This window comes from Chaetura pelagica, unplaced genomic scaffold (assembly GCF_000747805.2).
Source record: "Chaetura pelagica isolate M959 unplaced genomic scaffold, ChaPel_1.0 scaffold69, whole genome shotgun sequence".
Classification (NCBI taxonomy): Eukaryota; Metazoa; Chordata; class Aves; order Apodiformes; family Apodidae; genus Chaetura; species Chaetura pelagica.
The window spans coordinates 6,572,728-6,586,483 of record NW_009970724.1 but is presented as its reverse complement, the minus strand read 5'-3'; the positions used below and the strand labels follow the sequence as shown (position 1 = coordinate 6,586,483).

Below are 13,756 nucleotides of genomic sequence, written 5' to 3'. Positions count from 1 at the left end.
AGCAGTATTATTTTTAAATCATTCTGCTCAGTTCAAGGGGTCACTGTTTTGTACAGCTAGTGGAAGAGAAAGCCAAAGCTCTACAACCACTCTGTCAATCAGTAATGCATCGAATTTCACTTGTTCTACAAAGCCATATGCAGGCACATTACTGAAAAGCTTCAGCTATAGAGAGGCTGTCTGGAATTTCTTCAAACACTTGAGTAGCAGAAGTTTCACAGCTTGTAGGGGACTAGTAATGGGCAATTTAAAAAATAATTATGCCAAAGCTTAGGCTTTGCTGTCAGAGAAGCTGAGAAAATTCAGAGCAAAAGCAGTTATCAGCAAAAGAAAAAAAAAAATTTAAATCCCCCAAAAACAGAGAGATCGCTTTTAACCTGAGAGATTTGATTCTTTAAGCAGGCCCACAGGAGTGGGAGGCAACAGAGGAATAAGCAGATGATGCTGTCTTGAAAAGAAACATCCATAAACCCATGTCTATTTATATAAAAGAGAACTGAGTACAAGTTTTCATCCCACCTTCCCTACAGCTGACTCTGGACAGTACATCAGGAAAAGCAGTTCTCAGCTTTGGAACTTGAATGGTCCCAATGCAAACAGGGTTACTTAGGGTTTACACCCTAGATTCTGACCCCAGTAAAAGTTATAATACGCATCCACTTTGAGAGCCAGGTTTCTCTCTCAAGCAACAGATAATCCCACTTAGAGGTTGAACACCTTTGGTTCACCAATGATCTCAAACCAAAAATAAGTCCCTCATAGCACTTGGCTTTCATACGACAATATTAGATGTGCAAAAAGAACACGTGTAACTCAGCACTGTATTTCCCTTGTCAACCAACAGAGCACTGGCAAATACAACCAAAATCTGCGCTGCCCAAGCTGTTGATTTGGTACTATATCTGCTTATGTGTAACACAGGAAGAACACTACAGAGATCCTGCTCATCTGTTTATCTAATGGAAGGGCTATGCACCATATGCCCATAAACTGAGGAACTCACTCAAAGCAAGAAGCACAACTTGAGACCCTGCCCCAGTGCTCATATTTCCATGGGACTCCCTTGCACAAGGATAGGAAGGCACACCCAAGATTTAATACCATTACTGTTTTAATTCACATAGGCAGACAAACTTCATTTGGCTGACTGACACTTTTAAGATTTTGCAGCTTCCATGCATTTGGTCTTGCAGCAGTTGTCATATTTTACTGAAAATACTTATCAGATCATAGTAACATAAAGATAAATCCTTCTGTTTTCCTAAAGGCAGTATTTTCTTCAAATACACTTTTTTTTATATTTGGTTGCAGTTTACATACATTTTAAACAAAAACAGCTCTTCAGGGACACGCTATACATCCTAAAGCAAGAGATTATAAGAGGAATATGTTCTTCATTAGATTAAGGGCATTATGCCTAAAGCTTTCCATTTGGTAAATATTACTTCTCAAAATAGTTCTGTAAATTTAAGTCAGATATTAAGTGAAGTATGAAGCCAGTGCAAGTTTATGTTCAAGCTTTCTATTTTACAACTTGCATTTATTTACCAAATTTTATAGTTGAATACTTCTTTAAATAGAACTTCAAAGACAAAGGGCTTTTTAATCATTTTTTTTATAAAGACTATTTTATGAAGTCTTTAAAATACTCATGGAAACAAAATGAGGTAAGGAAATCAAATGCCACAGGAAGTTGCAAGTCAGGAAAAGGACAAGACTCAAGAACGCTTTTGGTTTTACTTCCTTGTCATGAAAAACAGAGATATTTTATAGAGACCATTATTTAGAATAGACACTACAGTAAACTTGTAAGTACAGACAATCCTTCAATGCATATGCTCACCTAAGCAACATGTTCTGGTATAACCCTAAGAAAGGGTGACTCATAAAGAAGAATTAGAATAATCAAGCTTTATGAAAAATAAGCCTGTAGATCTCTCCATATCATCACAAAAAAAAGAATCATGAGCACAAACTGGTGTCAAACAGTTTCTTCTTACTTTAAAAATGCTAAACTCATGTAACAGTAAAACAAGACAAACTTGCTCATTCCTCTGTGTTTTGGATTACTGTTTCTTGATATTATGAAGTAGATTTCTCCCCAGATATATTATCTATACTGGCAACTCACAGTGGAGAATGCAGCTTCATTTAAAAATCAAGAAATGCCCCAGAGCAAATTCAGATGAGAATTTATGGGCAGTACAGAAATTTTTCCCACATTGCATATTTCCTCTCAGTCCAGCATGTGTGTTCACCACTGTTAAATCAGTCTAAGTTTTCCTACTATTCATAAGTACTTAGAAAAAACTACTTTGAAGTTTTTACAGCATTACTACCTTCCAAGTTGTTTCTGGAGATCCAACATGTACTGGTAACATTGTGCATAATAGGTCATCTGAGCTTCAACAAAATCATTCAGACAGCGAAGATGATGTGCCTACAATACAGCAAAGAACTCAAGTTTTTAGTCTGTAAAAGTACTATGCTGCATTAGAAAGGCTTGGAGAAAAGTCCTACGAAGAGAGGGTGAGGAAATTGGGATTGTTTAGTTTTGAGAAAAGGAAGCTGAGGGGAGACTTAATGGTTCTCTACAGCTACCTGAAAGGAGGCTGTAAGGAGGTGGGTGTTGGCCTCTTCTCCCAAGTAAATAATTATAAGACTAGAGGAAATGGCCTGAAGTTGCACCACGGGAGGTTTAGACTAGATATTAGGAAGAATTTCTTTACTGAAGGAGTGGTCAGGTCCTGGAGTGGGCTTCCCAGGGAGGTGGTAGCATCACTGTCCCTGAAGGTATTTAAAAACCATGTAGATGAGGCACTTCAGGACATGCTCTCGTAGGCTTTTCTTCTTTCTTTTTTCCTTTTTGTGGGGAGGTAGGGGTTGACAGCTGAACACAGTGATCTTAGGGGTCTTTTCTGACCATGATAATTCTGTGATTCTGTGACTGGTCTCCTAATTAGGTGCTAATGCCAATACTGGCAGACAGGGATTTATGTCATGTTGGCATAGTGCCTGGATCTACCAGGCAAGTGGGATAAAATGTGACAAAAATTAACATATTTGAGCACAAAATATAAGTACTGTACAAGCATCATGCCATTTACCTATACTGTTTTCACAGTAGAATAAACACTGTAGCACATTTTTGTGGTTTCAACATTGAGTCGATCTGATGACTAGAAAGCTAAGTTTAAAGTTCCTACATTCTCAAGGTTAGCGGGAGACTGAAGTTAAATGCAGTAGATACTAAACTATAATTCACAAAATAAACCCCCCCAGTTCAACACTTTAATGCACCGATGTGAAACAAATAGCACAAATTTCCCAAGTAGTTTACTGTAGTAATTTCTAGAAAGTGCCCTGATTTTGACTTTCCCCCTCTGCCCCTTTTGGGTACTCACATGTGTGCTGCTGATTCCTTCCAGCAGAAGTCTGGTAATCTCTGCTTGACGGTCAAATTCACTCTGAGTAATGCGTACTTCCTGTTCAGACTAAAATTAAGGACAGACATTAGACAGCTGTACAGTGCACTCTGTGACACCTCCTGACTGCAACAGTTCCACTTCATTCAGAACCACTCATACAAATGCATTCATCACAAGCTTAGGTGTCTGAAACGTGCTTTTTCTTTGCAGTCCTTTACTAGGCAAAAGGAATGATTGCATTTTGAGTTCAGAAATATTGAGGCCCTGTATAAACAACAAACAATTTTATCATCAGACACCTACCAGACAGAATCAATGTATGCTAAAGGAAGGCATTTTTCTGCCAGCAGTGTTACCCCACCTCTCCCAGTACCAAACCAAGCGTCCAACTGGTGTTACAATGTCTACACCAGGGGTTCTGCCAGCACAGCAATGGCAGCCAGGGACAATATAGTTTTGTTTCCATAATTCAAGTTAACAAGGCTCTGACCACATAATTTAGGGTAAACCTCACATTATTTTTGTCACATAACTGCAGGGCAATCAGCCATACATAAATCTTTTATGTTAAGTTTCAACAGGTTATTTCATAAATTAATGTCTCATAACAGCCACCAAGCTATCACAACTATTTCTGGAGCTTGTCATTGAGGCATCTTTAAAAATAAATAAATCCAAACTATAGCAAATGTTTAACTTCAGCTAAATTTCCATTTAAATAATTCAATTTACATTTCATATTTAGAGAATCCCAGTAAGTTAACAACATTATAGTAGTTTTAAAGGACTTGCAGCCAGTGAACACTGGAATTATTTGAGTATTTTTCGGGGGGGGGGGGAGAAAGGACACTACTTGAAATATATAAATACATAAAAATATGTGTTGTAATACCCAAGATTTACTGTTCCAAGACAGAATGTCCTCAGCCTGGAATCTGGATTACCTTGCCTCAATGCTTATATGCATTACCTTGTTTCCAAAAACAAACACAATGACTGCTCTAAACAAAACAAAGTAGGGAAATATGTTTTCAGGAAATAATGAAGTGATACTGATGAAAACAATGTTTTCAAAAGGTTTTTATGTGTTTACAAACATTCAGCTCTTGCATTCCACTATTATTAATCAATATGAAAAGTCATGTGGAGGAATCTGCTCAGCTGAAGTCACTGCACCTGGAAGGCTTACACATTAATTCAACAGTAAGGGAGCAGCTATAAAGTACTGTGTGTTTCTTACTAAAACTGAGATAGCAGTGTACGTAACAAGTTACAAACTATTAGTTTGTAGGTTTTCAAAGTTTGTTGAGGAAAGAATCTTTACTTGGAATTTTCCTATCCAATCTGTTTAAATATCTGTGAAATTAATCTAGCAGTATCTGAGAGAAATGCAAGAACTAACAGGGGAAAAAAAGCAAATTTGATAGCCAAGAGGGGAAGAAAAGCATTTCCTTCTGTATTAGCACTATCTTAATTTCCTTTTAAAAATCCCAGCAAAATCATAGGTAAACCATTTATCTGGAGATAAATAGTCTAGTCTTTTGCTTCTCTGAAGTCAGCAGTTGCTAATGCATTTATTTTTTCCTGACAGGTAAGAAAATACATGAGAATAGGAAGACATATCAAGGGTATATAAATATAAATATATATATATTTATATATATATAAATATAAATAATAATATATAAATATCCAACAGAATAAGTCTATTTGTTTCAACAATATTTTAGCAAATCAACTACTTTCTGTAAGAAAAGGCAAAGTGACTAATGTGGAAACATGCATTAACCTAGCCAGTACAGAGTGACTTTAAATACATTGCATTACAAAAGTTTGCTGTACTGTATTTGTACAGATTTACATAAACTGAATTATGTGACAAGATGCTCAATCTGTTTTGCCCATCCCTGTTGTCCTTACTGCTAGGTGAATAGTAGCAGGACAAACTATTTTACACCTTGTGTTAAAGGTGGAAACCAGTTGACTTTAAACCTGGAAAGTTTATGGCCTGATCACCTTTGTTTCTGAACAGAATGAAGAGCTCAAAATACAAGCCCAAACTTCAGAGAGAGCCCCAGCTGCAGCCACATTTTGGTTTTAGAACAATAAAATGATCTCCTGTGGTATCTCCCATGACAAACCCTCAAAATGGTACTTGATCCCCAAGTTCAGAATATGAATCAGCGTCTGAATATGAATATTCAGAAGTTCATAATCTCACCAAATTTCACATAAGAATATGATCTCTCAGAAATACTGTGCACTCCTGTAGCTATGAGATAACACAATCATAAGAGCACAGGAAATAAAATCTCTACAACACAACCAGTTAGATTTCACTATCCTTCAAGTTGCTTGTCATCATCTCTGAAACACAGTTTTATTCTTAATGGTCTTACAGCTTCAAGATTAGTTTTTGTTCCAGCAGTACTGCTGCCCTGTCATATATTTTTCCAAAATAGTACCAAGTACTCCAGCAGGCAGGTTTGCTGCTTCTAAATTGTTACTTTAGTTAGTGTCAGGGTTTGTACTCAGGATCAGCAATTAAACCAGTAACAATTGTCCGCATACCAGGACAAATAGTAACATAATTGTCAAACTTTGAGATCAGTTGACCTAACTCTCCTTTTACAATTTAATCTCTGAACTCCTTTCCCTTAAACTCTCACTTTACTCTCTACACATACACCCCCCCATTTACACCATAACTTACAAAAAGTAGGAATAGAAGCCTTAATTTTCTCCCACAACCTCCAAGACTTTGCCCAAAGCTCCATATTCCAGCTTCAAATAGCAACTCCCTACACCTCCCACAGCTGCCAATTTAGTCCCCCTTTAAAATGCCTACTCCAAAGCCCCTACCCTCCAGGTATCCTTATTTTCTATTGCTACCTTTAATTTTTATTTCTCCTTCCCCACAGAAATCCTCTAAGAAATTTCCTTTTAACTGTTCTCACAGCCTGTTCCCAAGGCTGCTTTGTCAGAGCCAGTGAGCCTGAGAACAGCCCTTCTCCTGGCACTGGAGCAGCTACAGCGTAACATTCCAGTAGCTCCAGTGAGTTAGCCCCTGCCCAAAGGCAGGCATAACAAGAGAAGGCTGCAGCCCCCACCCCAAGGCTAATGCTGTATTTATGAACCAGCCTTCAGCCCAGAGGCAGTTTTCAGATGTGCATACCTCATGGGGAGAAAAGCAGGGAACAAAAACACCCTTCCAATGCAGAGTTTTCTCTGAGTTTCTTGCATGCACTCCAGCATTTTAGTTGTTATTCCATGCTCTGGGTAAAAGTTGAAGATCAATGTTCTTCAGGATAGTCTATATTACTACACCCCAACCTTCCTGAAAGTTTTCAAATAAGCTCATTCTTAATAGGTGATTTTTAACAGGATGCCATACCAGTCAATTTTGAGAAACAAATCATGTAGTTCTTTTTCTACTGTATCTTGTCACATGAGATTCATATGGTACTAGGTAACAGCCAGAAACAGGTTACTACAGAACAAGCCCCAGGCATTGTTTCACCACCAGAGTTTGAAAGGCCGTAGAGGCAACCAATGTATTCCCAGGTAATGTAACAGGCTGCCAGCATCAGACCAAAATCAACAACATGCAATATCCTTTATTACGTTAGACCAGCACAAGTTATGGTTTCAAAATTCTGCAGTTTCTAAATTGTTTACTTACTTTCGTCACCTCCTCAGCCCATATCTAGTCAGCATTAAGAGTAAGAGGAAAAAAAATAAAAACTTAGACATTGGAGGTATTTTAATACGGGATGCAACATATATTTGATTTAATCACTTTCCTGTTCTCAGAACTTCATAAAAGTTTGAGGAGTGTTGAAAGTCAGTTGCCCAAAGCCCTTCATACACAATGAAACTACAATGAGTATGGATAGCACTACACCTATGAAACAAACTAGGTACTGAAGAGTGTATGACTTGCCCAACTTAAATGTTACAAGAACCTACTAAAAACAAGCTATTACAACAGAAGACATAACTACTTTCAAAATTACATTCATCAGACAAACTTACAGAGGAACTTAAGTTACCTTAATGTCTTAAAATATTGGAAAACTATGGAAAGCTATTCTCACTTTAACACCACATTAGGTAAAACCTGAAACACACAAATGATTTCTCTTGCTAATTCCATTTCCAGCTTCCTATTTCACAAGCATTTTTACTGAAACCCAAATTTAATTAAAAATGCTAGAGGTATCTCAAACTGAGTATTAAAGGAGTAGCAAGTAGTACAGCAAAATCAGAGAACTGCAAAAAATTTACTCTGAAGGTTAATTACTTCAGCTTGCTGTTCCACTTCCTTCTTACAATGCAGTTCTCCTTTAACCTTCATTTTCTGCAATTGTAAGATGACACAATCAGGACTTTGGTAGGAAGAAATGTACATAAAGTCTGCAGAAGCAAGTTGCCACAAACAAGTTTATTTGCTCTTTTATCTGATCACAACTGAGAAAACTGGAACACTAATTGAGATGAGACCCACTGTGCTATGCAGACCCAAGACTCAAACCAGAACAGGCTGAACAGCATAATCTATGTTGTACATAATCAATTAACCCCTTCCTTTTCAACTTTCATAATTATCGTCCTAAAAACAGATGCATTAGTGAGCCCTTGCAACAAGTTCAGGATATATTGTACTCATAAATTAATCCATTAAATTATGTGACATTATTCAGTTTCAATTATTAGCAAAACATTGTTTGAAGGGAATAATTTCTACATCATAATTCATAATTCATAATAATTTCTACAGCTGTTTTACATAATTCACTCCTACTCATAATAAGAAAATAGGAGAAAGAAATAATTCCTTTCCATCCAATGGGCAAAATTAATTTCAGAAGTGATTTTAAAAATTCAGCTCTTTTGCATCTAAACTTACATTCATAAACTGACAGAAATTAGAACTAATACTGTGCACTTAAGATTATCAGAAATCTTTTGAAAAAAACCCACACATCTAATGCTGTAATGACATGAGTATAGTATTTAGTACACTATACCAATCCAGTTTGGAATCGAAAACATCCAAAACGAGACCAAATGAGAGCAAGACCAATGGATAGCAAGAGGAAACATTTGATAGGAAAATGAATGAACGCAGGAGGCCAACAAACCTTTAGCCATTTTACATGCAGCAAGTTGAGCACGTAAGAGACATTTACCATAATGTTATTCTCTTCAGGTTGAGAGGTGTTTAGTTGCTTAAGTGCATAAATAAAAGACAAAAGCAAGTTACAAACACTGTGAATGTAGCAGGTGATTACTGGCACAAAGTACTGCAAGGTTACACTAAGCAAGAATCTGACTACAGACAAATTAAACTGTTTAGATTTCTATTTTGAATACTGATCTAAGCTACTTCAGTTGTGCAGTAAGCATGGAAAAATATAATTTCATAAAAGAGTAAATATTTTTATAACAGGGGAAAATAAAAATAAAATATAGATGCCATTTATCGTTTTATCCTGTCAAAGAAAATGCTGAAACATAAGTTTGCATCATGACATAATACACTTTGCTAATCTATCAGTTCAGCACTGTTCGTCAGATATCTTCATAAATGAGCTATCAGAAGATGAATCATTTGCATCACACTCATATCCAGGTTAGCCCTCATTTCTATATTGCAGAGGATGGAAATGCAAATTTTTCACTTCCCTGTGAATTCTACCATCCAGTACTTCTTAAATGTGCACACTGCTGCTAAAACATAATTAAAATTGAAGTATAGCCAAGATAGTGAAGTAAGAGTTGTAGCATTTCATGCTCTACCAACACAAAATTATTTGTGAGTAAAACTGAATTACTTGCGATATTAATATTTAAGACTAGTCAAGTAGTATCAGCATCAACTGTCAATAATTTTGTCAAAGCACCGAGCTCTGAATCTTCACACTGGTGATGAAACTAAAACTCAAGTATGGAGCCTGTATTTTAACACTAACTTCAAGGGGAACAACTTCCTTATGGTCTACTGCTTTAGAAAGTAAGGTATATACTTACTATCATGCCACAAGAAAGTTAATAACCAAAAATACTTGGGTTCTTTTGTGGGGAAAAACTTACCTCTGAACAAACCCATGAAGAATAGTCTACTATCCTATTATCCATTGCTTCTCTATTCATTGCTTCCAGATCCCACTAGCAGCTGACTAAAATCCTGCTCTGCTCTCCATTGTTAGTCTTACAAATTCAGAAATCTCAACAAGTTGAGAAGTTTTTTTTTTTGCATAAAACTTACACAGTATAAGAGGAAGTGAATGCATGGACTTCAGAAACAATTTCAATATGGAGGGACAGTGTGTATGACATAGGGGACTGAGACACAGAAGCAGAACTGTCAGGTAGAGGTTATGATGTGTTTTTTTTCAGAAGAGTCACCATCCCAAAGACACGAGGTGCTTCACCTACAAAGCTCAGTCTCAAAGATGATGCTTCTGAGATCTTTGGGAAAGCCAGAAAAATCTGACAGTGCAGCTTCTCCCTTTTCATCAGGTACTCTGTCCCTGTATATTTGAATTGTCAGTATTTCTTCAGCATCTGTGTGCACAGCCTCTACTGCTTTTACCCTTGTTGGAAGTCATAAATAAGAAATTTAACCCTTACGGGGAAAATTCCATCCATTAATAACTGCTGCACTTCTGGAACACAGTCAAAAGACAGCTCTGAGAATACCACAAGCATACCTTGCTGAAATTGTGTGCATTCCATTACCTATTCTTCCATTTAGAGGCATCTTAAGAGCTTGGTGGTGTGAAGTAGTAAACAATATAGGAAGTGCAAACAGTATTTTTTATATAGAGAAGTTAAATCTAGATTGTTTCACCAGTTATAAGTAATTATACATATGCTTCAACATTTGTAGAGCTTCAAATGCCAGAATTTGACCTTGGAATGATACGTATTTTCAACCACCCTGGCATAACACAGCAAGTCATTTTTGGCAGTATAAGCTCATCTAGTACAGAACAAGGGGAGAATATCTACTTGGGTCAAGTAAGTTCAACTCGATGGAATATCTAAAAATAGAACATTAACACCTTGATCAGCAATTCATTTTTGTTTCCTTGTGTCCCACTGAGGCACTTCTTAAAAAGTATCTAGAAAAATATTGAGGGTTAGAAGCAACGACTGGAAACATAATCAAGCAGTCGAGTTTATAACATACATCAGTAAGTTAGAAAGTTATGGACAAATTTTTAAAAATTTACTTACTGCAGCTCGAGCTTCTGCAACTTTTGCCTTCTTCAATCTGGTTTTTGCTGCATCCAAATCTAGCCTTTTATTTTGTAACAGTTTACGTTCTTTCTGAAAGTGAGTTAGGTTAGTTGATGAGAACAGGTACACATACTCCAAAGCAAAAGCCTATTTGGCATTTTTTCTAATTAAGTATCAGTACAAAAAAGATTCCTCAGTAAAAGAGAGGCAGAACTAGATCCTAATTATTACACATTTTATACTGAAGATACATACTTTTAATAGGACAAGAGTTACAAAAAGCAAGTTTTCAGGATTATTTTACTTGGTCAAAAGGAAGGAAAATACACCAAAGGCATAGTTTATGCCTGACATTTTCTACATTAATTTGAGGAAAGCAATAATGCACAATTATCTACTACTTCCTTTTGAAGATATCCAGTTGCAAATGTTGTGAACTGCTGAAGAAAGCACAATTCAACTTACAGTAATAGTTTTGTAGTCTCCTTCAATAAAGTTTCTTAGGGGAGTGAGAAAATTTATAGCAGAAGTTTGAATTAGTTCTCTGTCTGCCGTCCCAATTCGCTTTTGTGTTTCTCCGCATTTAATGAGTGCATTTCCTGTAAAGGTAAAAAAAAATTAGACTTCATTTCATAGTGATTCAGGCAGGTGGTTAACAAAAGAAGTTTCTAAAGGCAGGAAAGCTTAGGCTAGCAGTTTGAAAGGTTAAGTCACAAGGGATTTAAAACTAAATCTTAATCAGCTACAAAAAATAAAAGCAACTAAAAACAAACACACACCAAAAAAAACAATAACAAAAAAACAAACAAACCCCACACATCAAAAAAAACCCAACCAACCCACAAACCAAACCATTTCTATGAATAACAATCATAGGTCAAGTCAATATTTCAATGACAACAGATACAGCATTGTAAAAGTAGCACTAACTATGAGAACTCCATTGTGAACACCTATTTTAGAACTACCTACTATTTTGATCCAACAACCACTTCCCCAGGTGCCACATTTTTAAGTTAGAAGTAATTGGTAGCAAGGAAAACTCTCACTTAACTACTGGAAAACAATGTCCTTTTCCCTGGCCCCCTTGACTTCAACTTCTAAATAATAATTTGTACATTATCTGAATAGTACTTTGAAAATTCATCAAATCATAGAACTATTCAGGTTAGAACAGACCCTTGGGATCACTGAGTCCAACCATCATCCCTACTCTACAAAGTTCTCCCCTAAACCATATCCACCAACACCACATCAAAACGACCCTTAAACACATCCACCTCTCTGGGCAGCCTATTCCAGTGTCTAACCACTCTTTCTGGGAAAAATTTTTTTCCTGATGTCCAGTCTAAACCTACCCTGTTGCAGCTTGAAGCCATTCCCTCATTTTGTTGCAATTTAGGTATTGAAACTGAAGTCTGTGTATCAAGAACACATTTATTATTTGTATGTATTTGTGACACCACATGAAAGATAACAGGGTATCGATCTTCAGTTTATGTTATTTGCCTGAATTCTAAATTTCTGCAAGTTAAAGGACAGTTCACCTGAAAGTACAACTCTAAAAAGCAAGACTTGTGGCTGATGGCTGATGATCAGATGGAAAGCCACAGACAGCGGCATAAAACCATGTGGAAGTAAAAGAAACAAAGCCTGCCATTATTGATTCTGTATCCATAAGCCTTTCATAAAACACTTTTTTTTTTTAGTGCACTTCTTTTTTGTTTTTAAATAAAGCATATTATTTCCAGAATAAATACTCATTCTTCCCAGAACAAAAATTGTCCATCACACTGCAATTTTGAAGTAAGCAACTAAGAGCTAGTTATCAGACTTTGACTGCAGAATATATTCTACATACGGAAACCTATGTATTTTGGTAGGTTAAGTGAAATAAACATCTAAATATGTTATCAGCAACTTTAATTCAAGTGTTCTCTACAACTTTTAGACTTCATAATTAATGCCAGTGTAAAACCATTAGATATAGCACCCCCAACCACCTTGCGTATAGGTATATAGGTTTCCTGGAGAAGGAAGAAAAATGTATGTTCCATTCTCTCATCTTCAGAAAAATATTCTATATTAAGAAAAGCAGGAATAGGGTAAGATTAGAGAGGCTTCTTACCACAGAAGTTAATTTCAGATAACATTTTCATTCCACACCACAAATTAAAATGCCTAAGTGTTATCAGATGTGCAAATGTGCTCGTTTAACAAGGAAACTAAATTCCAGAATTATTTGTTCTGATAGGAAAATCCAAAAAGATTATTATCACTCCAAAGGCAGGTTCTATTTCTAAATCTGGATAGAAATCTCATCATTGATATCTCCTAATGCTCAAAGTTGCGAAGCAAGTCATTCAAACTGATAAAGAAGTCAATTAAGTGTTTTATCTAGAGGAATAGAAGAAATAACATTTTACATTGTTAAGAAAAACTACAACTGTGCATTTCTCCCTCTTCATTCCTGCAACACAAGACATATTTTTTGCTGCTATTTACCATAGGCTGTTCCTGGGCCAAATTCATTCCCAGCATCAATCATATACTGGCCTAGTAACTCTGGATTATTCATGCGACTTGGTGCTTTGCGGTCCAGCTTCTCATAAACAAATTCTTCTATTCTGGCATCTAAAAAAAATATGTTTATTTGAAATAATCACTGTCATTTCAAACACATGAAAGAAATAAGAAAAGGAAAAATAACAAAGAATTTCAAAATCCAGACATAAAACATCAATGTTAAGTTGAAGATATTGTTCTTGGAAACCAACTGCATCCCCTGTTTGTCACGCTATGTTCAAGCGTTTCTTAGAGCCATCTGTGAAAAGGAAAAATTATACTTTTTCTGTCCCTTCTTATCAGCATATTTGTGCAGTTTTTCAAAATTCTGTCCAAAAGTCCTCACTGTAACAGAGCACTTCTTAACAAAACTGAATAGTCTTTTTCTCTACTTCCAGAAAAAAAATGTGAAAATTGTTCACTAGAATTAGCAGCATAGGAATTAAGATCAATAGGGAACCTACAGTAATTAAGATTTTCTGAAAGCGGTATCCACATAAATTATATCACTCTTT

The 13,756-nt window shown here is 36.1% G+C and overlaps 1 protein-coding gene across 1 annotated transcript in view; it reads right to left on the bottom strand.

Annotated features, from left to right (window-relative positions):
- SH3GLB1 (SH3-domain GRB2-like endophilin B1) overlaps positions 1-13,756 on the bottom strand; it is a 19,975-nt gene that overhangs the window by 3,828 nt on the left and 2,391 nt on the right. Inside the window, exons 2-6 of the mRNA XM_010006611.1 lie at positions 13,182-13,310; positions 11,142-11,275; positions 10,674-10,766; positions 3,405-3,494; positions 2,340-2,440 (exon numbers count right to left, since the gene is read on the bottom strand). Of these exons, the coding sequence (XP_010004913.1) occupies positions 2,340-2,440; positions 3,405-3,494; positions 10,674-10,766; positions 11,142-11,275; positions 13,182-13,310 (547 nt within the window). The remainder of the gene's footprint in view (positions 1-2,339; positions 2,441-3,404; positions 3,495-10,673; positions 10,767-11,141; positions 11,276-13,181; positions 13,311-13,756) is intronic.